At 37.3% G+C, this 26,587-nt stretch overlaps 4 protein-coding genes across 5 annotated transcripts; 3 read left to right on the top strand and 1 right to left on the bottom strand.

Moving 5' to 3' along the window:
* The first annotated feature begins 4,491 nt into the window (after nt 1-4,491).
* Nucleotides 4,492-9,854, top strand: LOC107597535 (52 kDa repressor of the inhibitor of the protein kinase-like). 2 transcript variants are annotated; one of them, XM_016288645.1, is made up of 5 exons: nt 4,492-4,751; nt 6,819-6,939; nt 7,102-7,209; nt 7,348-7,384; nt 7,614-9,854. In XM_016288645.1, exons 1-5 carry the CDS (start codon nt 4,663-4,665, stop codon nt 9,497-9,499), a joined length of 2,241 nt encoding a protein of 746 aa, XP_016144131.1. In that variant the 5' UTR covers nt 4,492-4,662; the 3' UTR covers nt 9,500-9,854. The 2 variants fall into 2 exon arrangements, with proteins under 2 accessions (XP_016144131.1, XP_016144134.1); XM_016288648.1 differs by lacking the exons at nt 4,492-4,751; nt 6,819-6,939 and having other exon boundaries at nt 7,125-7,209; nt 7,348-7,388.
* Nucleotides 9,855-12,014: 2,160 nt separating this feature from the next.
* LOC107597538 (microtubule-associated protein 6-like) lies at nt 12,015-16,090 on the top strand. Its single transcript, XM_016288654.1, has 3 exons — nt 12,015-13,124; nt 14,303-14,519; nt 16,048-16,090. The coding sequence occupies exons 1-3, from the start codon at nt 12,403-12,405 to the stop codon at nt 16,081-16,083; spliced, it is 975 nt and encodes a 324-aa protein (XP_016144140.1). The 5' UTR covers nt 12,015-12,402; the 3' UTR covers nt 16,084-16,090.
* A 1,873-nt stretch (nt 16,091-17,963) lies between these two features.
* On the top strand, nt 17,964-20,211 carry LOC107597603 (histone H4 transcription factor-like). Its single transcript, XM_016288750.1, has 6 exons — nt 17,964-18,100; nt 18,200-18,338; nt 18,871-18,995; nt 19,084-19,120; nt 19,538-19,807; nt 19,953-20,211. Exons 1-6 carry the CDS (start codon nt 18,009-18,011, stop codon nt 20,052-20,054), a joined length of 765 nt encoding a protein of 254 aa, XP_016144236.1. The 5' UTR covers nt 17,964-18,008; the 3' UTR covers nt 20,055-20,211.
* Nucleotides 20,212-20,627: 416 nt separating this feature from the next.
* LOC107597539 (autism susceptibility gene 2 protein-like) lies at nt 20,628-24,584 on the bottom strand. The gene is made up of 9 exons (XM_016288655.1): nt 24,462-24,584; nt 24,101-24,172; nt 23,921-23,950; nt 23,749-23,820; nt 23,516-23,651; nt 22,919-22,999; nt 22,744-22,827; nt 22,437-22,647; nt 20,628-21,833 (listed from the first exon to the last, which is right to left on the bottom strand). Exons 1-9 carry the CDS (start codon nt 24,531-24,533, stop codon nt 20,753-20,755), a joined length of 1,839 nt encoding a protein of 612 aa, XP_016144141.1. The 5' UTR covers nt 24,534-24,584; the 3' UTR covers nt 20,628-20,752.
* Between the last annotated feature and the right edge of the window lie 2,003 nt (nt 24,585-26,587).

Genomic DNA, 26,587 nt, shown 5'->3' on the forward strand with positions numbered 1-26,587 from the left:
AAAAATAACTTAATTGATGCAGGCAGTCTACTGTAGCTACTGTGACCTCTGAGTCTGAGTTGAATTTGTTATCAAGTGATTGGTTGGATGCTTGCATCAGATGTACTATTCAAAGGGAAACTAGAGGTGACGCGCTGCCACACAAACACTGGGCACATGCATGTTGTTCTGAAGAGGATAAGTGTTTATAGTCACTATTTAGTCATGTTAAGGATAGCTTTGCTCACTCAGATTTTTATATCTGAGGTTGTGAGTTCCCCACCACCACCTAGCTTCTCACTTTAGGTCTAAATTATTCAAAGGATCCCTGTTTGCTGCTGCTCTCGATCTAGCAGTTTTTACAGACAGTGGGACACTATCCTGCCAGAAAGTGTGTGGCGCTCACATTTGCAGATTTTCCTTTCACAAAGAGATCACTTTCAGCCGGAATCATGTTTGGTATATTTATAAATCTCACAACAGCTAGTAGTAATAAAAAAAAAGTTTACCTGAATGTTGTTATATATATATATATATATATATATATATATATATATATATAGTGCAGTTTGCTGAAGTTGACACAAACATTCCAAAAAAATCTAAATCTAAAAATTACAGAAACTTTTAAAGAGTGCACCTGTTTCAGCTGTTACTAAATACGACCTGATTTAGTGCCGTTTCATGAAATGCAGCCCCTTTTTAATAGTTGAAATAGAATTTATGTATATATTTATATTTTTTTAAATAAAGGAAGTATAGAAGTCACTACATTGCTCATGCTGGTATGTCAATTGCATTGCCATGTGTTTGCTTACCATTTTATTTTTTAAACCCTTCTTGCCTGTCTTGGTCATTGGACCAAAATTGCTTTTAGTCAGAGGCATTTGACATCACCAGGACAACATTAAAGGTAGGGCTTATAACGTGTAGCCTACCGAAAGAATCTTTTCACAGGGTATGACGCATGTATGTCCACACTTTCTAATGCTCATGGTTTGCTGTCTGTTTCCCTCTTTCTCTTAAACGAATTGCTGGTAAATGTCACTGATACACAAGATCGTGGATTTTAATTCAACATTGCTCAGCCTTTTTTTTCCTTTTCAGATTTTCTTGACACTTTTCATGCAACATGCACTATATAATTGAACAGCATGGGGAAAGGTCAAGTGTCCACAGATTGTAAGATCTAGTCAAGACTTTGCTGTGTATATGAAAATGCCCTTTGTATTATATTCAAACAGTCTTATGTATGATATATAAAAAATAACTTAATTGATGCGCTCTTGGCTTTTTTTTCTTCATTTAATCCCTGGCTTGTTGCTTCAACACTACTTCGGTCTAATTTAGAGGACTGTCTGTACCAATAGCTCTTACAAAAACTTGACAAACGTGTTAAATTAGGTTTTTTTTGTAGATTGTCGAATAATGCACATAAATGAATAAAAGGTTCAAATAAATAAGTCCACGATAAGTTCGATGGAAACTAGAAGCTCAGCTTTAAACCGTAGTAACGTAACGGAAACCTGTATTTTGGCTATATACTTTGCGGCTCGTTGGTCTGGGGTATGATTCTCGCTTCGGGTGTATTTCGGCACTACACCTGGTTCAAATCCCGGACGAGCCCTATGTGTACTTTCAAGAATGTATTGACTCACAGCGTTCAATGTAAATCTGCCGTGCTGAATTCTGGATACAATATATACAAATACAGTTTGATTACTAGGTATACGACACAAATGTATTTAATATGTAAGCAATGAGCAGTGTTCTTCTATAGTTTAAACTCCATTGCAGGGAACCTTTTATGTACAACAGGACAACCTGTGATTTTAGCATTTAATATGAGTGTATCTGAACGTCTCTACGCGTGTCATATATCGGTTTGACTCAGTTTTATTCCTAGAGATGGTTAAGTGGAACATGAAATCGGTTCTTTCGAACAGTTCGTTTCAAAGAATCGGTTTCAGTGATTCCTTACGTCACGACGTACTTCTGAAATCACGCGGCATATTTAAAGCGCCTTTTGACAGCTCTTTTGGAGTATTTAAAGTCTAACAATGATGGTTAATACATATGCTACATTGTTGATTTGGAGACCAGTGATTTAGTGTTAGCGTTGTGGGTAGGCATCGCTATTCAGTCTTGCATATTTCTACGAGTGTGTAATCGATAACGTTCAATCATCGCATTACTTAAGGCTGTTCTCGACTAACACACACTTGCAGAACAGTAACACTCTATTTAGCCAAATGTAGATACAATGTGGGGAGAAAATAATCTTCTTACCCGGAGACAAAAACATCACAAATGACCACTGAATCCTGCACCGAGACACCCAGGCCGGTTGTAGGCTGCCTGCCAACATATCTGAGGGCATACAAATATTAAAACAAACTTGCACAGAACACTGCACGTTGGGACTGAGAATAAGTTATTTTATGAGCTTATAATCGTCCGGTCTCTGATCCTGCCATCTACAGGATTCGCGGCTTTAATGAGAGGATCCCGTCAAGTGTTGGCAACTCATTTTCAGGGAGAGTTGCTAAAGGAAGGGCGAGCTGTTGCTAGATGACGTCATTACGTAATCCCGACGCAAAATTGTCCCTACATCAAATCTCAGCAAAACTATATATGTTTAATTTAGATTTGTTCGTAAAAAATAATATAAACTCCTAATATAATATTAAAATAGAAATAACTGTTTTCAAACAACATTGAATTATTGAACATTTACACATTTTTTGAACGATTACAATTTAAGTTGTATTAGCTAGTTAACTAGTCAAACTACACATTCTGAACGATTCTAGTTGTAAGCAGTGTATTAGTAGTTAGCATGCTACACTCTAAGAAAAGTCTGTAAGAAATAGGGCACAATCTACTATGGTAATTCACAGGTTTTTTTTTTTAGTTTTTTTACCTGCATTTTAAATTAAGCATTGTATTTTGTGTTTTCGGGTTACAGGGTTGCAACGGATAATGGATAACAGATAATGTCCTGGAAAATTACTAGTACCTTTTCACATTTTTTCCTAGATATTTTTCTTATAGTGTACTAACTGATCAACAATCGCAGGTACAAGCTACTAACAAGGTGTATCATAGATGAACAGTTATTAAGCTATTATTATTATGATCAAATTGAACAATTGCATATAGCAATAACTTAATTTATGTCTGTGTGTACTGCTAGGCAACTTTGGTTTCCTCTTTTTGTGAAATTTAGATGGAAAATGTGTGCCTTTTTATTGTTTTAGTCACTTATCAAAAGTTGCTAAAAGTAGGCAAATATAATTTTTAAAATAGCTAAATTTGTTGCAAGGTGCTTTTGGAAGAAAAAGCTGTTAGGGTAGTCTAAAAAAGTTGCTAAATTTAGCAACAAAATTTCTATATATGTATGTATGTATGTATATATATATATATATATGTATATATATATTATATATATGTGTGTGTGTGTGTGTGTATTCTGATTACTACTGTAAAGCTGCTTTAACAATCTTCTTCTTCTTATTATTATTATTATATAACTATGTCTGTATCTATTTCTATATAGAAATGTTTATTTCTATATAAATAAACATAACTAATGTGTAGTCATTATTTATATGTGAAAAACATTCACATCTGATTAAAAGAGTTTTGACCTGATAGATTATATAACACATAAACTGTTAAAAATGTATTTAAAAAAATCCATAATAATGGAAATGTACATAATCTACAAAAGGGTCATCATGTGTTTCAAACAAACGAAAGACAGACAGTACTATACAAGAAACATTTAAAATAATATAGTTAATAGTTTATTTTTATTATTTCATTTATCAAGTCAAAGTAAAATTTAAAAAATGTAATACGAATACAAATCTAATACGTATATGTATGTATGTATGTATATATATATATATATATGTATATATATATTATATATATGTGTGTGTGTGTGTGTATATTCTGATTACTACTGTAAAGCTGCTTTAACAATCTTCTTCTTATTATTATTATTATTATATAACTATGTCTGTATCTATTTCTATATAGAAATGTTTATTTCTATATAAATAAACATAACTAATGTGTAGTCATTATTTATATGTGAAAAACATTCACATCTGATTAAAAGAGTTTTGACCTGATAGATTATATAACACATAAACTGTTAAAAATGTATTTAAAAAAATCCATAATAATGGAAATGTACATAATCTACAAAAGGGTCATCATGTGTTTCAAACAAACGAAAGACAGACAGTACTATACAAGAAACATTTAAAATAATATAGTTAATAGTTTATTTTTATTATTTCATTTATCAAGTCAAAGTAAAATTTAAAAAATGTAATACGAATACAAATCTAATACGAGTTAGTTAGTAGTAAGAGCTGTTCACTCGAGAACCGTTTGGAACGAATCAGGTTTTGTGAACCGGTTCGACCGAATCATTAAAAAGATCCGATTCAAAGGAGCGATTCGCTATTCGCTACTGCGTTCAGTATGGCTGGTGCATTATGGGATCGAAACGAGTTGCATTGTGGGTTGGCACGCCAATAATACTAGTGTTTCATACTTGCGCGCCTTGCTCATTTGTGAAATGTTGCGATGATTGTATTAGTGGCATCATAACTAATAGAGTACCCAGAAAGCTTTGAAAGGTTTTCATCAGACATTCAATGCACAATGCCAAATTTCTGTGCCGCTCCGAACTGTACCAGAAAAAGCACCCAGTCCGATTTAGCTTTCTTTAGGTTTCCAAGGGATCCAGAGAGGTATGGCTTTTTTTACAGCTTCATAACGTTATCACTGTCGTTCTGTGTTTAAATGCCGCTAATTAAAGCAGACGACTGAAATGACAGTAATGCTTCCTGAGGAAGGTTTCTCAGACACAGAGCTGAAGTGCAGTTAGTGCACGACAAGTATCAGTACTTCTCCTGAGGCTTCTCCTACTTATACGTTTGACTGACTGTGATGCTATAATGTAAGTTGCTAAAGTTTTTGGTGAATGATTTGTCAACAGAAGTTTATATAGTGAAGATAGTGTAGACAGTTTTTCTGCTCTTCAGCTGAACTGAATTAGGGCCATTCTACAGAATCTGTCCAAACTGCTGTCCCACAACCAAAAGACACATTTAAAAAGCATTTAAGTATTCAAATCTTAGATTACTAAGATCCTTCTATTATCTATTGAAACCCACAATAATATTTAAAATACCACTAAGCTTAATATATATAAAAGCATCATTTATTGGGTACTTTCAATTGGGAGGTGGCTGCCCCGAACCCTAACCCCTTAATTTAAATTTATGAAAATTATATTGAATTATATATTTTTTCCATTGTTGTTTTTAAAAAATATAATTTATATTCTTTTAAAAAGTGAAGTGCAAAAATATATATTTTATATTTTCTTTGTAAATTATGAAACTTTATGTTAAATATGTGTCCCGCATTTTCCATGTCATTAACGGAGACGTAAAACAGTGCATGTTTTAGTCCATTTGCTGAGACTGAACTACACCCCTACATTTATGATCAGGACATATTTATGTGTCACTCTCTCTCATAGCTACAGGGTGAGTAGATAAGCCCATCATTTTGAGGTAAATGTGTTCAGAAGTCTGAAAAATCTGCGTGTAACTCTAAGAAACGTCACTACCGAACACCTTTTTTCTGCAATTAAACACACTTTTTTTGGGAGTTATTCCATATCATTTAATTTTTATGTGTGTACAACTGTTCAGAACTGTGCTAGCTAACCATGTGCTGATTAGCATCTTTGAGATCAATAATTCAAAACTATCTAAAATTGTCACTACCGAAACATTTGGTGGAGTTTCGATAGTGACATCTTTGTTTTTTTGGGTGTTATCCCATAAAATTGTCACGTGTGAAACATATCATTGTTTCGGTAGTGATCAAAAGGGAACACATAATCCTCATATTTGGGGGCAATAAACAAAATTTGAGTGCAGTATTTTAGTATGTTTTAGAAGTGTTTAGTGTGCAAGTTAAAATTCTGTAATGTGATGTGGTCGCTACCAAAGCATTACTGTCACTACCGAAAATGTGCAGTCACTACCGAAACATGAGATGTTTTGTCAAAAATAAAGTATACTGAATTATCAACTAAGATGATAGTTTTTGTTCAATGTATATTCAAACTAATGAATCCTTAACTTTGAAATCAGTATGATCAACTTTTTGCCTTTTCCAAAAAAAAATTGGATTCAAAATACAACAAATCTCCTAAATTACTCTTGAGATATTCTTAAAAATGTCTTTGTTATTGAGTTACCTCTGAAAAAAATTAATAAAATAGCAAAAAAAAATGTAGAAGTAAGCAAAATCTTAATAGGTCAATATAACTCTTCTAATGAAATTATTATTACTGTGTTTCAGTAGTGACAAATTTGGGGAGAGGACAAATATTCCAAAACTTTCTGAAAATACAATATGAGAATTAACTGCACAATTACTAGAAATGTGTACCTTGGATATTATACAGTTTGCATACATTATATTAGTAATATACTGTAGTGTTTTGTTGCAAGTGTTGAATAGTTCTCACCTCTTCTAACTTGTTAGAATTTTATAATACAAAAAAATATATTGTTAATCAAAATCCAGTGTTTAAATTGGAGAGAAAAAGACCATAACTGCTACAGTAGTTTTCATCAACAAAACATATGCATATAAATGTCAGACTCAGCAGTGTACAGTGTTTTTTTCCATTTGTTGTTCAGTTTTCTTGGCTAAACCTGTGAATAAGTGTTTTCTACAAAAATGTTATGCAAGAAATGAGTCATTGTGTATTTCTTAAAACTTTATGTGCACAGATGTAGGTTGTGGGTGGAGAACTGTCGCCGGGCAGATCTGGAGGAGAAAACTCCGGATCAGCTGAACAAGCACTACCGACTGTGTGCAAAGCACTTTGAACCAGCCATGATATGCAAAACTGTAATGCACTGTAATTTGTATTTTACAATTTTGTAGTTTTAAAATTATAAGCATTTAATATTACTCGTAGTACAGGAACCTTAATGTTTTATCATATCATCTAAATAGTTAAATAGTGTTTTACAAGGATTATTACATAAGGATTGTTACGGTGTTTTTCAGAGCCCTTACAGGACAGTACTAAGAGACACTGCTATTCCCACGATTTTTGATTTAACCAGCCACCTCAGCAATCCTCACAGCAGACATCGCAAACGCATCAAAGTTCTGGTAGAATTTATTTTTCTCATCGCAGTTGTTTACTGCAAAGTGTCATATTTCACATTGTTAATGATAAGTCAATAAATGCAACTTTATAAATCAGCACAGTAGTTCTAAAGTGACACTTTCCATTCCGGTTTTCCTCAGACAGATGAAGAGGTTCGGAAAATCAAAGAAAGAAGATGTAAGTAAGATATAGTTGATTATTACACAGCTCTGTGGAATACTTGATTCTGATTGGTCAATTGCAACGTTTAGCGGTCAGATCATTTTTTAATATTCGCCTTTGCCTATGGCAGCACTGTGTATCACTCTGCTCATCTGGCAAGCTGAAACTGATCAATTGATTAAACTGTTTTCTTACTAAACTGATTAAAAATGTAGCTCTGAATGATCATTGTCTGTTTCTTTAGTGGAGTCTTCAATTGAACAACTGCTCTCAAAAAAAGACTGTGATGCTCAGGATGACAGCGAGAAAGCTGACGACATCCCTCAGCTGACGCCTGAGCAAAAAGACCTGAGAGAGTTCTTAAGGTCTTCCTTTGAAGTAATGGTTTTGATAGGAAGGCAGAGCTTTCCATTCAGTTGCAATGCAAGAGAAGATGAGATGTGCTCTAAGGAGGAGGAACGGCTTTTGACTACAGGCAACTTTCAAGCGCTAATTGAGAACCGTATCAATGCGGGTGATGAATTTCTTCGGAGGAGGTTTGAGGCAGTGGCTGTTAATGAGGAATATTGTTCGGCCGTCCAGCAGAGGCAGCTGCTGGAGGTCTGCGAGAGATGCGTCCATGAAGAGATCCTTCAGCAAGTCAGAGAATGCCGCTTCTTTTCCATCATCACAGGGGAGTTAGTAGAGTTCCCAGAAGGAGAGCACCTTCCCATATTCCTGCGCTTTGTAGACCAGGCAAACACTCTCAGAGAGGAATTCATAGAGTTCCTCTCGTTTGAAGGAGAGGAGGTCACTGTCGCTAAGAGATTGGAGACTAGGTTGACGAAGGGATGGGGCTTGAGTATGGAGCACTGCAGGGGACAAGCACATGCGGGGTCTGGTATACTTGGCACCAAGATGAAGGTCATCGCTGCCCAACTCAAGGAGAAATATCCCATGGCGGTGATCACGCCCACTTCCACCTGTGCACTCAATGTTCATCTTGCTAATGGCATGCCATTGACTGGAGTGCAAGATGTGATGTCCATTCTGAAGAAGACGAATGCGTTTTTTAAAGCGTCTCCATTGCTGCAGAGCGAACTTGATAATGCTGTCTCTATCCTGTGTCAGGGAAACATAGAAAAAGAAAACATTCTCAAAGAGGACTCGCGTTCAAGCTGGACTGATCTTCATAATGTGTTTGAGATGGCCGTCGATTTGATGGAGCCACTTCTGCTGTGCATGGACAGCATACACGACAATGAGGATCTGAAGTGGAATGGCCAAATAACCAGTGACGCTTACGCCATTGCTGAGGCCTTGGCGGACTTTGAGTTCATTGTGACGTTGGTTATTTTGAAGAACGCATTGTCTTTTACGAGAGCTTTTGGTAAGAACCTACAAGGAGAAACCATTGATGTGTTTTTCGCCGCCAACAGCTTAACAGCAGTACTGCATTCATTGCACGAGGTCTCGGACAATCTCGAAGTATACCATGAATTCTGGTTCGAAGAAGCGGTCAGTTTGGCGACTGCAATGGAGATCCCAGTGAAAGTCCCGAGGTTGTTTCTTCGGAAGCAACAGGCGGTGGAGACCATGGAAATACAGGCGGAGTCCTTCTTTAAGGAGTATCTTACTCTGCCGGTTATGGAGTACATCACGCAGGAGGTCAAGGACATCTTCTCTGAGAATCATCTCAAGGCGCTCAAGTGCTTGTCTCTCGTCCCCGCAGTCATGGGCCAAATGAGGTTTAATACCTCCGAGGAGACCCATGCCGACATTTACAGGAGCGATTTGCCCCATCCAGACACGCTGCCTGCTGAACTACATTGTTGGAGAATAAAATGGAAACACAGAGGGAAGGAAGTAAGCTTGCCATGCACCATTCACAAAACCCTTCAGCACTCTGATGTGAAGTTCTTCCCCAACGTTAATGCGTTTTTGAAAATATTAGCCACGTTGCCGGTGCTGAAGCTAGATGGGAATCACGGTGAAACTGCCCAAAGACGCTTACAAGCTTACCTCACAGACACTGCGGTACACCAAAGATGTAAGAATCTGGCTGTGCTGAACATCAATTATCATATAAAAACAGACCTGGAAGAAATGGTTGAGTGTTATTTAAAAACTTACTCAGAAGAAAGTGAGTGATTAACAGGTAAAATGTACAGACTCTATAGATGTATAGAGTTTCGACTGCAAAAATCTTTGAGCTGGAAATTAGTTGTGTAATTGTTTTGCATAACATTTTGTAATTACCCTTTGATTTTCATCACAATGCCAATAGTTTATTTTCATGTGTCTTTTCCCCCTGGAGAAATATAGTACTATTTTTACATTTGTGAGGACCTTCAAAAGATTCACCATGTAAGTATCTGCAATTTACAGAGTGGTCTTGCATTTTGTTTGCTTGACTTCACTGATAAATGACAAAAATAACTTTGAAAATCAACCATTAAAGACATGTTTGTGTTTGTATAAACTAAAAACCAAAGTGAAAATAAAATGAAAGCACTTTTGATGCTGTCTTCTATATAAGGATGTAATTTCTTTCTACTGTCACAGGTATACACTACTGCAGCTAGCCTATAATATACAGTAGGTATGGAAAGTATTCAGACCCCCTTAAATTTTTCACTCTGTTATATTGCAGCCAGGTAGCCATAAAAAAGGTCCCATTAGTTAACACTAGTTAATGCATTAAATAACAGTAAGCAAAACATTTGCTACAGTATTTATTCACTTTTGTAAGTGTTATTTAATAAAAATACAACTGTTCTTTGTTAGTTCTTCCGGTCCATTTAATATTAATAGGTCCATAATATATTAAAATATACATCTTTTAATTTTAATAATGTATTAGTAAACATTGAAATTAACATTAGTTAAGGTAAATACTTCTACAGAATGTGAAGAATCCTGAATCCTGACTAATGTATTTATCCAGTGTCAACAAATGAAACCTTAAGCGTTACCATTTACTCTTTGGAAATGTATTGGTATATTTATTACTATGAAAAACAGGAACTGAAACAGTTCGGAAATTCATGTATCAATATTGGTGGTAATTGCAACAACCTTTTTTAACCAGATTAATTTTAGTCTTGCTCCAGTATATCCAACTAAACAGTTTCGCATAAAAATACAAAAGATGCACGGCACTGCTTCATGCAGGCAGCATTCTGCCTCCTGTTGTATCTTTTTTACACAATGTGGTAACAAATGAATGCAACCAAAATAGTTATATTTTGTGAGCACCATCGGTTTTGCGAGATCACTGTCTTTAATAATTTTTAGTAAATATTTTGTAAATGCAATAAAACCTATTTGCAATGCAAATGCCAAATGCTTAAAATAAATTGAAAAGTGATGTTAAACATTATAGTGCATGTATAACATCTGTTGCTTTGTATTTAGTCAATTCCACTTTGGTCCTCAAGAGAGCAGCATTTGCAAGTATGTATTTTCTTAAAATAAATTATACCATTTTAAACTACTTTAGTGTCAATAGATGGGTGGGTTCAATTACAATACAAAGCTTAATGAGGGCGCACAAAACCTTTAATCACATTTAAATCACCAAGGAGCTGCTGCAGACCTCGTATTGATTCAAGCGGGTTTGTATCCATGTGCGTGTAAATTAAAAGCAACAAAACAAAAAAACTGGTAAATGTACATTGTTGCCATACTTATTTTTCATCCCACTACTGATTAGAGGGAAAAGACAAAAGAGTGGAAATTTGAGGATACAGAACAGCAGGCCAAACAGATTGTGCATGTGTGCAAATAATCTCTCATCCAAAAAAATCCATTAGAAAGGCTTCCACTAAGGTTTCTGATGTCAGGTTTTTTCTTACTTGTCACTTTTGCCACTTTGAAGTCTGCTTCTGGAATTGATGACATATTTTAATTGAAGTAAGGCATTACTTTTTGCCATGCATTGTGAATGCAATGTAAGTTAGAAGGAGAGCACTGGCAGCATCACTGGATATCTGCACTGAGCTAACTGTGCCCCACCCCATGGGTTACACAAGGAAACACACATGCACATGCAACACATGCTGCTATCATTGCAGACACCACTAGATGGTATGTTGTACACATGTAAGAATGAAAAGAACAAAAGAAAAGTGGATGTAGCTTCATTCATGCAAGGTGGGTCCGATATCCACCCCAAATTTCAAAACCATACATATCATGTTTAATTGGCCAATAACACCTAATAGAAAGTTGCGAACAATACAATATCATAATTTGATATGGTAGTTAGGACATATAGTTTACACATGTACGTGTTTTTAATTTATTCAATAGTGCAATTTTGTTATACTCAATCAGTACTTAATTCAAACTGAGACCGTTGTCCTTTTGACATATGTGCTCATAATTTTATAAGACAGTAAATCTCAATAATATATCAATAACAGACGTTTTAAATATTGTATATGGCAGTTGTATCTGTATTATGATATGTTTTTATAGTTGACAACTGTAAAATACACCAGCAACTCGTTTTAGAACCTTATATGTCATATGTTATGAACCGGTCTTCAGATCAACAAGTCCCAGAAACATGTAGCGTTCGCTGGCAGAAATGGTTGAAGTAGTGGGTGGATGTGGATGTGTGACAGTCTTGAAATGGTTAAATGAGCGACGTCTCCACCCGATGCTGGCCAGACGCTGACGGCTGCAGGTGATAGTTCACTCCGCAGACCACGAGCGTTTTCCGAGGAACCGGGGCGGTGTCTTGTCATACAGCTGTCAACGGAGTCGCCTGGACGGTGTCTTTTCTATAAAGAAATCTTTCATTTACATTTGTAACTGAGAGAAAACAAGCGCATCGAAATTACTCGCCGAGAGAAGTGCGCAAGCGCGTGCGCTACGATACAGGGGATTTCAACAATCTGGAAGGATTTCTCTTATCAGAAGGGACATTTAAAGGAAAGAGCATCGCTGTTCTGATTTAAAAAAACAAAACAGATTTTATGCGTTGTGGTCCTCATTTCTGAATCGTTTCTCTTTAGATTCAAGCCTTCGCCTCGTCGTTATCGATCATGGCATGGCCCTGTATCACCAGGGCTTGCTGCATCAACCGCTTCTGGAGTGACTTGGACAAAGGTGACATTGCAGTGCCTTTGGTTTTCACGAAGTATTCAGACGTGGCCGAAGTGCAACATCTGCACCCTCAACCCAAACCATTAATATCACAGAAGCCGGTCATCAGAGAATCCCAGCCTGCCCGTAGCGCTCATCAGGAGGCGTCGACCAGAGCGACTCACGCCGCCGCTGATGCCGCAGCATCATCATCTCAAGACGGGTCAGGCGCTTCTGTGATGCGCCAGGATTTCAAAGCCTGGAGTGTGCGTCCGGAACCAAGCTGCAAACCCAGAAACGAGTATCAGCCATCAAAGACCCCTTTCAACAACGTGACTCAGTACCAAAAAGATTACAAACCATGGCCCGTTCCGAAAAGAGGAGATCATCCGTGGATTCCCAAACAACCCACTCCTGCTGCACCTTGTAAGGCTGAGAGCAAGTTCTCCAAACAGGAGCAGGCCACTTCAGAGGTTGAAACCGGAGTGGAAAAATGTGCGATTGAAGAAAAACAGCACGAAAAAGAGAGTAAAGAAAGGAGAAAGAAGGTAGACAAAAAAGAGCATGTGTCAGAGGGGATCAAAATGGAGAAAGATGTTGCTGTGGAGGGAAAGAGGAGGTCGGCTGCAGATGCTGTCAACAAGCAGATTAAGGAGGAAGTCACATCTGGAAGTTCATATAGGTAAATATAATACAAATCTGTTTCATTTTTATGAACTTTGTCATTGCCAAGGAATCCTGCTCTAATTGCCTGCTAGTGACATAAAATGTATGTCACAAATTCATGTCCTGCCATTCTAGAGAAATATGAACAGATATTAGAATGAAAAATATTTAGCAGACAATATCTAGCTGTTTTGAGATTATTGGGATTGGCTGACTCCTAGCTAACAATTTTTGGTTCCCAGAACATCCTGGTAAGGTTAGTTTTCAGCATCTGCCAACAATGTCCTTGTCTAATCACCTTTACATTAATTTTAAGTAAATATTATATGAAACTGTTCTGTTGCATCATTCTTTTGCTTTCATTTCATTGTTGCATTATGTATCTGCATTTTATCAGCAACTTTATTTGTAATCCTGTTTTCTACATATCACCATTTAGAAACTCAGTCAATATATGCTCATTTCAACTGTGTCAGCTGTTCTTAAAACTCATAAAACCCATACATATCAGCAGACAAAAATTTCCTGATTGCCATGAAATGATAAAATTGATAATGTACCCAAAATCATCTCCCTTGTTGGGGGCTGTAATTCTGTATATTCTAGATTTGGGGGAACCAACCTTAGAACTTGTCATAGAAAAGCCCTCATTTATACGTCAGTCTGATTATTGGGTACCTTTCTATTTTAAACCAATATTTAGTATATCAGATCACTGCAGCTAATGTAACCTTATCTAAGCACAAGATACAAGGAAAGATTTAGATCCAGTCTTTGAAAAATATCGAGTCACCAGTGTAATTTCCTCTCTGTGGGTGTCTGAGACTCCCCCCCCCCAAAAAAAAATGTCGAGTCATTCTTGAGTTTTCAGATCATTTTGTGCACACTCACTCTGCATAAAGCTGTAATACGACACCTCAATGTCCCAATTAGTTTGTCCTGATTTCTTTACAAGGCGTCTGTTTTGGTAGAGTAATTATGATGAATATTGACTTTACTAACTCAGGTCAGAACTTCAATTTTAGGTGGCATCTAAATAAAGCATTACCTCTTGGTTGCTGATCTGTTATCTGTTATCTTTTGTCATGTTATTTGTCTTAGTCTTCTGACAATGAACCATAAACCAGTTTTGATTATGCTATGTATAATTATTTCTGCCTAAGATTAATTTACAAAAGCTCTGTGTTTCGCTAGGACGGAGTTCAAGGCTTATAGAGGTGTCAAACCAGTGAAACTCATCAAAGCGAAATCTCAGTACAAACTCCTAGTGGAGGAGAAGACCAACCTGGAGACCAGTTATAGTGCCACCTTTAAAGGAGAGCAGGTCAAACCTCATGCCACAGACAACAAGCTGTTGGAGCGCCGTCGGATACGAAGCCTGTATAGTGAACCAAGCAAAGAGTCCAGCAAGGTAGGATGCTTTCTCAGGTGCCCTGTTTTATTACCATAGTGATGAACTCAATAATTTCAGATATGACGGTTATCATCAGAAACTTAATTATACTGTGAGAGGTGAAATTGTAATGCAAGATTATGAATTTTTCAGAAATATTTTATTAATATGAGGCTCCAACATCTGTCACTCTAATGCTATCAGTTCTGAGATAGTTCATCCATTTATTTACCCTCATAACATTCCATGCCGTGTTATTTTAGTATTATTTGTAAACTATTATAGTTATTTTCAGATTTTCAGATTTCAGTCTAAGTAATTTTATGTGCTTTTGTCATTTTTATTCGTTTTTGTTAATATTTTCTATATAGTTTTATTTTATTTAAATTTTTGTTTCAATTTTAGTTTTTAGTATTTTTAGTACTTCAATCTAAACATATTTTATTTCAGCTAGTTGTGGACGCAAAATTTCTAATTTGTTTATGTTTAAGTTTTTCATCTGATATTTTATTTTGTTTTATTTCAGCTTTATTTTAATTAATGAAAACAATTTTAATAGTTTTAGTGAACAATAACAACACTGACTGCATGACTTATTTTCTTAGGAGACGTTTTGAAGAATTGTACTGGTTGCCATTTGCCATGCCATTAACCCCCATGGGTATGGGACTTTCCAGCTTAAAAAAGAAAGCAAAAATACAAAAAGTGGCATTTGACAATCTTCCCAACCAGTGAGCTATTAACTGCTGTGACCAGATCATTGAGTCTGTGAGCTGAATCCAAGAACCAGATCAGTCGTGAATCATTCTAAGTGGATCAAGATCCAGCTTAGAGGAATAGTTCACCCAAAACTGAATATTTGCTAAAAATGTCCTCACCCTCAGGCCATACACAATGTTTGTTTATTCATGAGTTTGTTTCTTTATCAGAAAAGATTTGGAGAAATTAGCATTACATCATTTGCTCACCAATGGATTCTCTGCAGTGAATGGGTGCTGTCAGAATGAGAGTCCAAACAGCTGATAAAAACATCACAATAATCCACCAGTAATCCACACAACTTCAGTCCATCAATGTCTTTTGAAGTGAAAAACTGTGCGTTTGTAAGAAACTTGCAAATTTCTCCAAATCTGTTCCAATTTAAAAAATGTCCAAATCATGGATGTCATGGATTGAGTAAATTTTCATTTTGGGGTGAACTATTTCTTTAAAAGAACGATTTGTTCACAGATCGGACATCAGGGGCTTTATTACAGAAACATTCTTACTCAGAATCTTTCATTAGAACATTTCGAATATTAAGTAAAGAATTAAGATTTCTAGATTAAGGTTTCTGTCCTGAATAGTACATGCTTCAAAATTTCTTCATTCGTCTTCCACAGAAGAAAGTAATACTAGTTTGGAAATAAAAATAACAGAATTTAAATTTTTGGTCAAATTATTCCTTTTTAATGTAAAAGCAAATATGTTAAACAAGGAGAGTTTTTTTTAGTGTTGATGTGCATGTAATGTGTTGATGTAGCCCCTCCCTCTCTCACTCTCATAGGACTGTTCTGACAGTGACAGCAGCTCTGTTCTGTAGTCAGGTGTGTTCAGTGATTCTTTTGGACAGCATGGATCTAGAGTATTTCACCATACAGCTGCACATCACAGAGATCCTCAGTGGGACCAATTCAGATTAAATCCCCTTCACAATGAGGATTTTCTGAACACTATGCTTTTTTTTTCTTTTGCATGAAACAATAGTATCTTCACTATCAAGAGGGGCTCTATTTGGTTTCCAGTGAATACAAATGATTTACGCAAGGTTACTGGCTTCAGAAACATGGAGCAGAAGTGGTTGAGTGCCAAGAGATACTAATAGGGCTCCACTCCATTAGTATCAAAACTAAGCTCACAATGATCACTGTGATCATGCTATTGTGCAAGGCATTCCAATGAAGCACAACATTGCTAGAATATGGAAACCTTGCAAAATAGCAGAAATCTTCCATAATTGGAAAGTAAAGGTAAACTAGTCACATATTATATATGCTATATAACCTTTGTGACCAATTTGGATAGCTTTATTTAAAGGACTTGGCTTACATACAAGCTGTCATCAAAAATGACTGCATCTCTTTTTTTGAGTATGCAGAACAAATCACATCTTGTTTTTAACACTTCATCTGCATTGAGCACATTCAATAAGGTCCGAAAATCACATCCTAACACGTATTTCTGTCATGAGATACTAACTTGTATGCCACAGTACTAATTGAAACATGATTCACATTTTCAAAATTATTTTATTAACATCATTTTACACTGGAGGGCCAGTGGTTGTGTTCCGACTGTAAATTACACACTTTTCCTGTTTATTTATTTGTTTCCTAACTGTATGGCCCTCAGAAGGTCTGAGTGCTTACCATAAAGGTTTGTGGGTAAAAATGACAAACTACATTACACTACTGTTCAAAAACTTGGAGTCGGAATGATTTTTAATGCTTTTGAATTAAGTCTCTTATGCCCACCAAGGTTGCATTTATTTGATCAAAAATACAGTAAAACAGTAATATTGTGAATTATTATTATTATTCAAAGTAACTGTTTTCTATTTAAAATGCAGTTTATTCCTGTGATGGCAAAGCTGAATTTTTCAGCTGCCATTACTGCAGTCTTCAGTGTCACATGATCCTTCAGAAATCATTCTAATGATATATTTTTTCCATTATATATTTTTTCAGGATTATTTGATGAATAGAAAGCTCAAATGAAATAAAAATCTTTAGACATTTAGAAATAGAAATCTTTTGTAAAATTATAAGTGTTTTTAAAGTCACTTTGATCAACTTGCTTGCTTGATTAATCCATTTTACTGACCCCAAACCTTTGAATTGTAGTGTATATGGTAAAAGTAATAAAGCATTTTTCTTTTTCATGTTTATTTTTAAAAACAAACAGGAATAGTTAAATTATATATATATATATATATATATATATATATATATATATATATATATATATATATATATATATAAGGATGCTTTATATAAAAAAAGACGACATCTGAAAAATAGTGTTGTTTATAGATGCTTTGTATGTCATGTCATATTTATGTACTGCTTTATTCAGTACGGATTGTTTCAAAGCAGCTTCACAGTAATGAACACGAAAATAACAGTATTTTTTTTATTATTTTATTAATGGTTTTAAAGTATTGTTAAACACATTGAAAAAAGTACAGATGAACTGCAAAAGCTAACAACAAAACAGCTGAACTGCCTCAGTAATAAATAGTTGAATTATTGAATATTATTGAAAATACTAAAGATAGACATAAAAAAGAATTGCTTTATAAACCAGATTGAAAATAACAGTATTAATAGTGTTTATTCAGCTCAGTTTAGTTTTGTTTACATTCCGTAGTGTCAGTGCATTCTAATTGATAATATTACAGAAAATTAAGTGTAATTTAAGTGTTTTTTTGTGTGTGCAGTGAATCATATAAAATGTCCTCTCTGTGACATGACATGCACGTCCCTTTCCACCCTGAAGATCCACATCAAATTCCGTCACTGCGATGAGAGGCCCTTCCCATGTGACTTCTGTGAGAGCAGGTGGCTGCCCAGAGTTTGCACACTGTCAACATAGATACACTCAATGAAGTACTGAAGAATACATTTCTTACATTTAATGGTTTGTCTCCTTACTTTTAGCTTCAAGAACCAGCATGATCTGCGGAGACACATGGAAACACACAATGAGGGAGCAGCGTACCGCTGCACAGTAGAGGGCTGTGGATACTCTTCACGCATGGCACACACCATGAATCAGCACTATAAACGAGTACATGAGGTCAGCCAGCAGAGGGTGCTATAACCTCAGACCAGTTTTTGTCATTTTTAAAGGGAACGTTTTTAAGCTCTGCTTGCAGAATCCGATTCAAAATGTTGATTATTACAGGAAATAATTTTGGCACATCCATACCGAACTATGAAACTAGTGTGATAGTGTTTACTGACCTTTTTTGTGCAAAGACTGAATTGTGTCAGTAACAAATAATCAGATGTTTATATTTTTTTTAATTTTCAAATTTATGCACTTGTACAGCTCAAATCTAAATCTTTTCTACTGATTAAATTTAGTGCTTTAATAATACGCTTTGCACAATTCTGCTTTTTTTGCCTTACTGATCTTTTCATTTATATGTATTTTTATTATTTAAAAAAAATATGAATTTGTTAATTTTTTAGTGTTGATGTGTTTTTTGAATTATGTTAATCATCTTTTACACATACACAGATTTTAGGTTTTATTTTGAGTAATTAAAATATTTTTTATGGTTTTCCTTTTCTTTTTACTAACGTATGATATCTCTCTGCAACAGGACAACATGGTTCCGAGGTATAAGTGTCACCTTTGTGACAAGACCTTCTCTTGGTGTTACACTCTCACCCTCCACCTTCGAAAGAAGCATCAACTCAAATGGCCATCTGGACACTCCCGTTTTAGGTGTGCAATTAATAGTATCTTAAAGTGTATTTAGTTGCTTCTGAGCTAATCATTTGCCTTTGTGTACTAAAAATTGCCTATTGAACAGGTACATGAAGGATGAGGATGGGTATCTGCGGCTCAACATGGTGCGTTTTGAGACTGTAGAGGTTACAGAAGAGTTGATTAAAAACATGGCTGAAAAACGCACCCCTCGCAAGGTCTCTGGTTCAACCAGTCACTCCAAGGAGCCAATGCTGCATCCCGACAGCGGCAATAGCACTCCCCAGCACTCTTCCTCACCCTCCTCTCCTTCCTCATCTTCCTCAACCTCAGAGCTCCTGGAGGGCACTGACAGCAGTGGATTAAAAGGTGATGAAACATCTGTGTATTGTGTGTTGAACACTGTGTATATGTATGTATATTTTTTTTTTAGGCAAAACAGTATGGAATTTTAATATCAGCTATAGCATGAAAATAATTATCAGCTTATGATTATTAGCCAGAATGTCATGCATCCCTAAATTTAGGATGCTTTATATAAAAAAAGACTGCGGCTCAACATGGTGCGTTTTGAGACTGTAGAGGTTACAGAAGAGTTGATTAAAAACATGGCTGAAAAACGCACCCCTCGCAAGGTCTCTGGTTCAACCAGTCACTCCAAGGAGCCAATGCTGCATCCCGACAGCGGCAATAGCACTCCCCAGCACTCTTCCTCACCCTCCTCTCCTTCCTCATCTTCCTCAACCTCAGAGCTCCTGGAGGGCACTGACAGCAGTGGATTAAAAGGTGATGGAACATCTGTGTATTGTGTGTTGAACACTGTGACTGAGGTCAGTGGGGATCCAGAGGAAGTGGCCCAGCCCGGTGGGCCATCAGGGGCTGTGAGAGCTCTGGCTGCAGTGGCTAGAGGTCTAGGAATGGATGTGGTATAATCTCAAAACATCTGTGTATTGTGTGTTGAACACTGTGACTGAGGTTAGTGGGGATCCAGAGGAAGTGGCCCAGCCCGGTGGGCCATCAGGGGCTGTTAGAGCTCTGGCTGCAGTGGCTAGAGGTCTAGGAATGGATGTGGTATAATCTCATACCTATCAAATGCAGTTTCATCAGAGATAACCTGTGTGAGAATACACAACCTGTTTAACCTCAATAGATTAAACATTTTCCATTAGATCAATGTTTTTATAAACTAAAATGCAAAGTTTAGAGGATGATGTATGGCATCATCTTTTTTTAGCATTTTGCTAGTGTTTTATTTTAGGTTTTTACATGATCTCAGGTGTCTAATACATTTGTTAAAAAACAATTCTGAAAAACAGTAGCACTCTGCAAGTTTTTATTTTTGTATTATTTGACAAAAATTTTACCTTTTTATATTTCTAGCTGTGTTTTAAAAATTGACTTCTACTTTTATTTTTATAATTACCAGGAACAATACGATGAGTTTTTGACCGTAAATAGCTATCATCTAATTAATTTGTGTTGATATTTGTTGAATATTTTGTATATTGTGCTGTATTATTGTTCCATTGTTTCCTTGCTATAGTTGTAAATAGTTGTGTATTATTTAAAGTCCTTTAGTTTCAAATATATTGTTAACATTCAAAAAGAACAAGTAAAGTCATTTTTTCTCAGAAGTCATTTTAATATTTTTGTTTTTGAACCAAAAAAAAAAATCATTTCCACCACTGTACATTTCATGACTACACATTGTTTCACATGAAGTGCTTGATATACACGAGTCCATCAGATTCTGATGAAGTCCAGTTCACCGAGTCTCAGTGTGGGTGCGAAACAGGTCTGTCTGTGAGAGGGGTCATCCGTCTTGGAGACCCTGGACGTGCTGCCAGCATTGGGAAAAGTGGATGTGGTTGGGCGTGTACGTAAGCAGCAGGTAGAGTCCTACTGAGCGAGCTGTAATGTGGGAGCCCTGTGCAGGGGTAAGCTGCCGTGAGGAGTCCTGGAGGCGGTAAGTGAGGATCCAGTGCAGTATGATGCAAAGTCAGTAGGCGGCTACGCTCGCTCTCTTCTCTCAGGAAGGCCAGGCGTTGCCGTTCCTCCATTTGACTCCTTTGCTCCAGGACCATGGACTGCAGAAATGGCTCTCGTAGGTAAGCAGGGTGTCCCATCATGGCACGTTGCAGGGGGTCGGTTCTTATTAAGAGGTCCTTGCCCAAGTAGTCCCTACGAGGAAGATCTAGACCTCGGTAAACATTCCGCATAGACTCCCAGTGTTGAGGCGAGTAAGGCAGCCTTTCGGCACCAGGTAATGGACCCATTCCCAGAAAAGGTGACACCAGCCTAGTTCTGTCAAGACCAGGGTGGCCAGCTGGTATTCCTATTGGCAAAGGAAGAGGTGAAGGGTTAATAGCAGGGGCTCTGGGATCCTGCCATATTTTTTCTGAAACTTTATGGTGTGTTGTAACCTCATGGTCCTGGTCGTCTCTCTTCTCCTCCTTCACTCTCACCTTGCTGCTTTTGGCATGGGGTTCATACTCGACTCTAAGCTTCTTCTCAGCTGGCTCCCAGGGTTGGCTATCACTGTTTGGCCGTTTGAGATCCTCTCTCTGCTGCTTGGGTGATGTACTCTCCTTTCCTGCTGGCTTGTCATCAGTGGGCTGCTTCTCCCTTTTCACATCCTTTTCTCTTTTGTCACTTTGGATCTCTTTGTGTTTTTGCTCCTCAGTTTCTCGAGTTTGTTGTGGAAGCTCTTGGACTTGTCTTTTCTCTCTTGCCTGGTCCTCTTCCTTGGGCTCATTTGGAGAGGAACTTTTCAAGGACTCTGTTGGTTGTTTGTTGTCCAGTGCACTATTTCTGATGGGGGACAAATGCCGTCCATTTGATTTCTCTTTTGGTTCCCTGCAATGATTGAAATAAAACATTATCTATTTGAACTCTTGATCAGGAAGTCAACTCCAAGAATTCTTGATCAGGTAGGTTATCTAGGACCAGGGGTCTCCAGTCCTGCTCATGGAAGCTAATGTCCTGTGGAGTTTATCTCCAACCTGCCCCAAACTGACCTGCCTAGAGGTTCCTTAGGTAATCCTGAAGACCTTAATTAGCTGGTTTAGGTGTTTAATTAGGACTTAAGCCAAACTCTGCAGGACAGTGGCCCTCCAGGAGCAGGATTGGACACCCCTGGCTTAGGCAGTTAGCCCCTGCTAAACTGTTATGTGGGCAAATAAATCAATAATTGCAGAAAGTAATACGTTAGCATTTCCAACTGTTCAATAACAGTTGCTCGGCTAGTGCAGGACTCCTTGGAAGTGGAAGTACCCAATTTGAAAATCTTTCCAGAACTAAGTGCTCATGAAGCAAATATGGCAGCAACCTGGTCACAGACTTTTGGGGATGCACATGCTGACTGAGCAACTGTCATTGAGGTGAAGGGAAATGTTAATGTATCACATTCTGCATGTAACTTCTTGCTCTTGACAGACTAGCAAAATAGCTGGTACGTACCTTTCCTTGTCATCTTTGTTCTCTAGGGAATCTATCTTATTTGCTGCTCTGTCCGGTATGGAGGGAGCTCTCTCGGTTTCAGAAGGCCTTGAACACAGAGAGGGCGTCGGGAAGGATGAGGGCGTCTGGTGCAGTCTGTTCCAGGGCTCTAGTGGTCCACTTGAAGTTGGCACCGTTTTACCATCTTTAGTCCCATGTGCTGCATTTGGTGCTGTGAATTTTATTATAGTCAGTCAGAGGAAGATAAAAAAATTTTAACCTACAGTAGAAGCAGATCCTTTCATGACAGGATAAATGATGTCCTTACTTAGTGATGGGTTTCCTAGTCCTCCAAAGGCAGATGAACTCAGTGTACTTAGGCCTCCAAAGGTGAGTGGCTTATTAAGAGACTCTACACAACAACAAGGAATACATGAGTTTAGATTTTGAGCAATAATGTGGATCTAATATTAACTGAATTCTGAAGTCAGATTTAATCTTACCATGATGGGGGACTACACTGTGGAGATTGTTTGGGGTGTGCGGTAAGGATCCATAGGGCGAAACTGAAGGGTGTGTGGGACCTAACAAGACATGCAGATACTGGTGAGCACAGTCCTGTTTCTGTCAGACTTCCTCTTATAAAGCTTATAAAATTGATGTTTTATATAATCAGAGGACACTGCTCACTGATATCATGGGCATTCATTAATGTTGACACTGACAGTAGTACCTAACCCTAACCCAGTCCTGTTCCTGGAGGGCCAGCGTCCTGCAGAATATAGCTCCAACCTACCCTAAAATACCTGAAAGTAATCCTTCAGGTAATCCTGAAGTCTTAGATTAGCTACTTCAGATGTTTAATTATGGCTGGAGCTGAACTCAGTAGGACATTGGCCCTCTAGCAGGAGGACTGGACTACCATAAAATCAATGGAAAGGAGCAGGTTGATGAGAATATACCTAGTGTTAAGGCATAACCGTATAACTAATTGGTTGATGGGATGTTGTTCTAGGACCAACAACTTGGTGATCCAGGAACATCCTATTTGGCTAAATTACAGTCACTAGTGTGGGTTTGATCCATGCTGTAATTCCTACCTGCATTAGAGAGTATGGTGGAGGGGAGGGGTAAATCACGTGGCTGCAATCCCATGAAGCTTGAGCCAGGCGATCGGTTCAGAAACTCAGGCTTAAACCCAAAGTCTAATTTATGTGGCTCAATCTGCATCTGCTTCTGTAACCCAAGAAATAGAAAATGGTTACAGATAACTTGTCCAAAACTAGATATATTTCACATCTTGAAAAAGAACAATAATTTATTTTGCGCTTACCTTAATTTTATGCTGATGATGGTAAAGTTGCCATGCAATGTGGACATGCATTGCACACCACTTCCCAGGTTTCTGAGGAAAATGTAAAAAATAATGAATGATGGGTAAAGAATTGAGTTTCTGATTTACAAGTTTAATAAAAAGTAGTTGAATAATCACATGCAAACCTTACCTTTGGTTTAGGACACATGGGGTCAAGAAGCTAAAAAAAAAGACAAAAATACATTATATTATCCTCCTTATATTTCTTCAATGATAGACAGAACAGCTGTAAATATTTCTTAGACCTGTATGGCTCAGATTTTGACCCATTAGAGAAAAGCCTTGCAACTGACGCTAAATTGAAACTTACTCTGGAGTCCTTCTGTAAAAGTTGGTGTGCCACTGATCCTGGTCTTGACACCACGTCTAGTGGGTTGGAAGCCTGCAAATACAAAATTTGTGAATCCTGCGTCCATATATATTTAAATTATTCTCATGACTACAAATCAATAAGATGCCCTGTTCTTCCTCGGTACACATTCTCTCTTATATAAGTAATAAGTGTGGCTAGCCCAACCCTTTTCTTATTTTTTCTGCTCTTTCTTTGTGGGAGGTCATCTCAACTCAAGAAAAATCTAGTTATTCTCAGGCTTCTATCAGTGTTGTCAAGGCCTTTTAAGACTGCTGCGTTTTGAACAAAACAAAGCTAAGAGATGGAGTGGCAGGCAAACCTTGGGCTGAAAAGCTCCCTGGAGAGAGCTGAATGGTCCAGCAGGTGGAACCATAGGAGGTATTCCAGTCATTACTGACGGACAGGACTGGACCAACTGTAGCGAAACAGCGGGAAAATGTCATTAATGTCAGGAAACAAAAGTCTGTTCATGCTGATTTAGGCTGTTTCTGGCCTTTAAAGTGAAATCAAAATTGACCCTATTTAAGTAAAGCACATTGTTGAACTCAAGTTTACATCTCAAAGTTCAGTTTTTTTTAAGCTTCTGTCACTGAATAAAAAATTAAAAAGGTAATTGTGACTCACAATTCTTCTTTTCTTACAATTGCAAGTTTTGTCTTGTCTTAGAATTGTGAGAAACAAAGTCAGAATTGTGAGATATAAATGCAGAGTTATGAGATATAAACTCGTAATTAAAAGGGAAAAGTCAGAATTCTGACTTTTTTCTTGAAATTGAGTTTACAGCTTGCAATTTGGACAGTTTTTCCTCACAATTTTGAGTTTACATCCCACAATTCTTTTTTTTTTTTTTTGCTTCCTCTACAGAATAATAAAATAAAAAAGGTAATTGCAACTCTCAATTCCACCTTTTTTTCTTGCAATTGCAAGTTCTCAGAATTGCAGAAAAAAAGGGTCAGAATTGTGAGATACAAAGTCAATTACCTGTTTTTTTGTTTTGTTTTTTATTCCGTGGCAGAAACCGGATGAATCAGTAAAAGAAACATGCCACTCAAATCACAGGCCAGTCAACACACGTTATATTAGGCCAGATGATAATTCAAGAATCATCATACCAAACACAGTGATTCAGTCACTTTGAGTACAAGATTACGTTGCTAGCCTTGGCAAAACTCACTGTCATAATGCTACACTCTGTGCCCACTTCAATCTGTGAAGTCATGACAAGTTTTTACCTGTTAAAATTTGAACATTGTTAGTTTGATTACTTGATGGGTTTAATTGAAGAGTATACTATACATTTACTGGAGCTCACGGTAGGTCTGTAAAAGTTTATAAAAATTAAAACAAAGTCCCTTATGAAAAATTTTTTATGCAATTTTAACTTCTGGTACCCAACTTTTGTGCTCAATTCCTGATTAAAATGAACTCTCTTTCATTTTTTTCTTGCTGAATATCCTGTTTCAGTAATGTCACATTGTAGAAGAAAAATGGGTTACAGTTCACACCGACATTAATAAGCATTCTTGGACTATTACCTCACAGGGTGCCAGGGGAAAGCTCTTAATCTCGTGAAGGAGCAGTTGGAGGGAGCTTTGTGTGCATACAAAAGTAGACAAGCTTACCTGCGCTCAGGCGGAGCGCAGGTAAGCCCTCCTAAAAACTCCTCATAATCTTCGAAGCATGAGCGCGTTTACCATAGCCGTCCCACTGCGGTTTGCACTCGCAGATGGTGGGAGACGTCTCATAAATCATCTGGTGGCATCGAGGACCACGTGCGTTATTGCTAGGGCACAGTTGGCAAATGACTCAAACTGAGAAACAGTTGTTCTTGTGTGCTGACAGGTTCCCACATGGTTTTTAGCCCGCTGTGAACGAAGCCCACTCAGCTAAGGTGCATCTGTTCGGTTGCACCTCTTTGACACTTCAACAATCTCGACAAGAAGAAACCACTATGTGGTTGGATTTCATTTGTGTGGGTTTGTATCGTTGAAGTGTGCTAAGACAAACACTCAAACTTCTATATTCAGGATTAGTCATCAACTGAAAACAGCTAAAAAAGCTCCTACCTCTGTTTCTGCACTCTAATAGGTCCACACCCCTGAATCGTGTAGGAATCCACTAGAAATGTGTTGTTGCAGTCGGTCCAGGCTGTAATCTGGCAGGTTTAGAGAGTTGTCTCTGGTGCAGCGTTCAGCAGGCGTTCAACAGCTCTTGAATAAGACACAGGGGAACAGTATCTCTCTGTATTCTCAACCTGCCAGTCTGTCTGCAGGATCACAGTCTGTGGTGTTGGGTATCACACAGACTAAGAGAACACTTCCTTTATGGCAGTGCTCTCTCTCTCTCTTTCTCTCTCTGCCTGTCTCTCTTGTTTCCAGTTAATACATCAAAGCAGAAGAGATTTTCATGCTTATTGTGATTTTTATGGCTCAAATCAGTAATACG

Source organism: Sinocyclocheilus grahami, unplaced genomic scaffold, assembly GCF_001515645.1.
Source record: "Sinocyclocheilus grahami isolate Dianchi unplaced genomic scaffold, SAMN03320097.WGS_v1.1 scaffold233.1, whole genome shotgun sequence".
Taxonomy (NCBI): domain Eukaryota; kingdom Metazoa; phylum Chordata; class Actinopteri; order Cypriniformes; family Cyprinidae; genus Sinocyclocheilus; species Sinocyclocheilus grahami.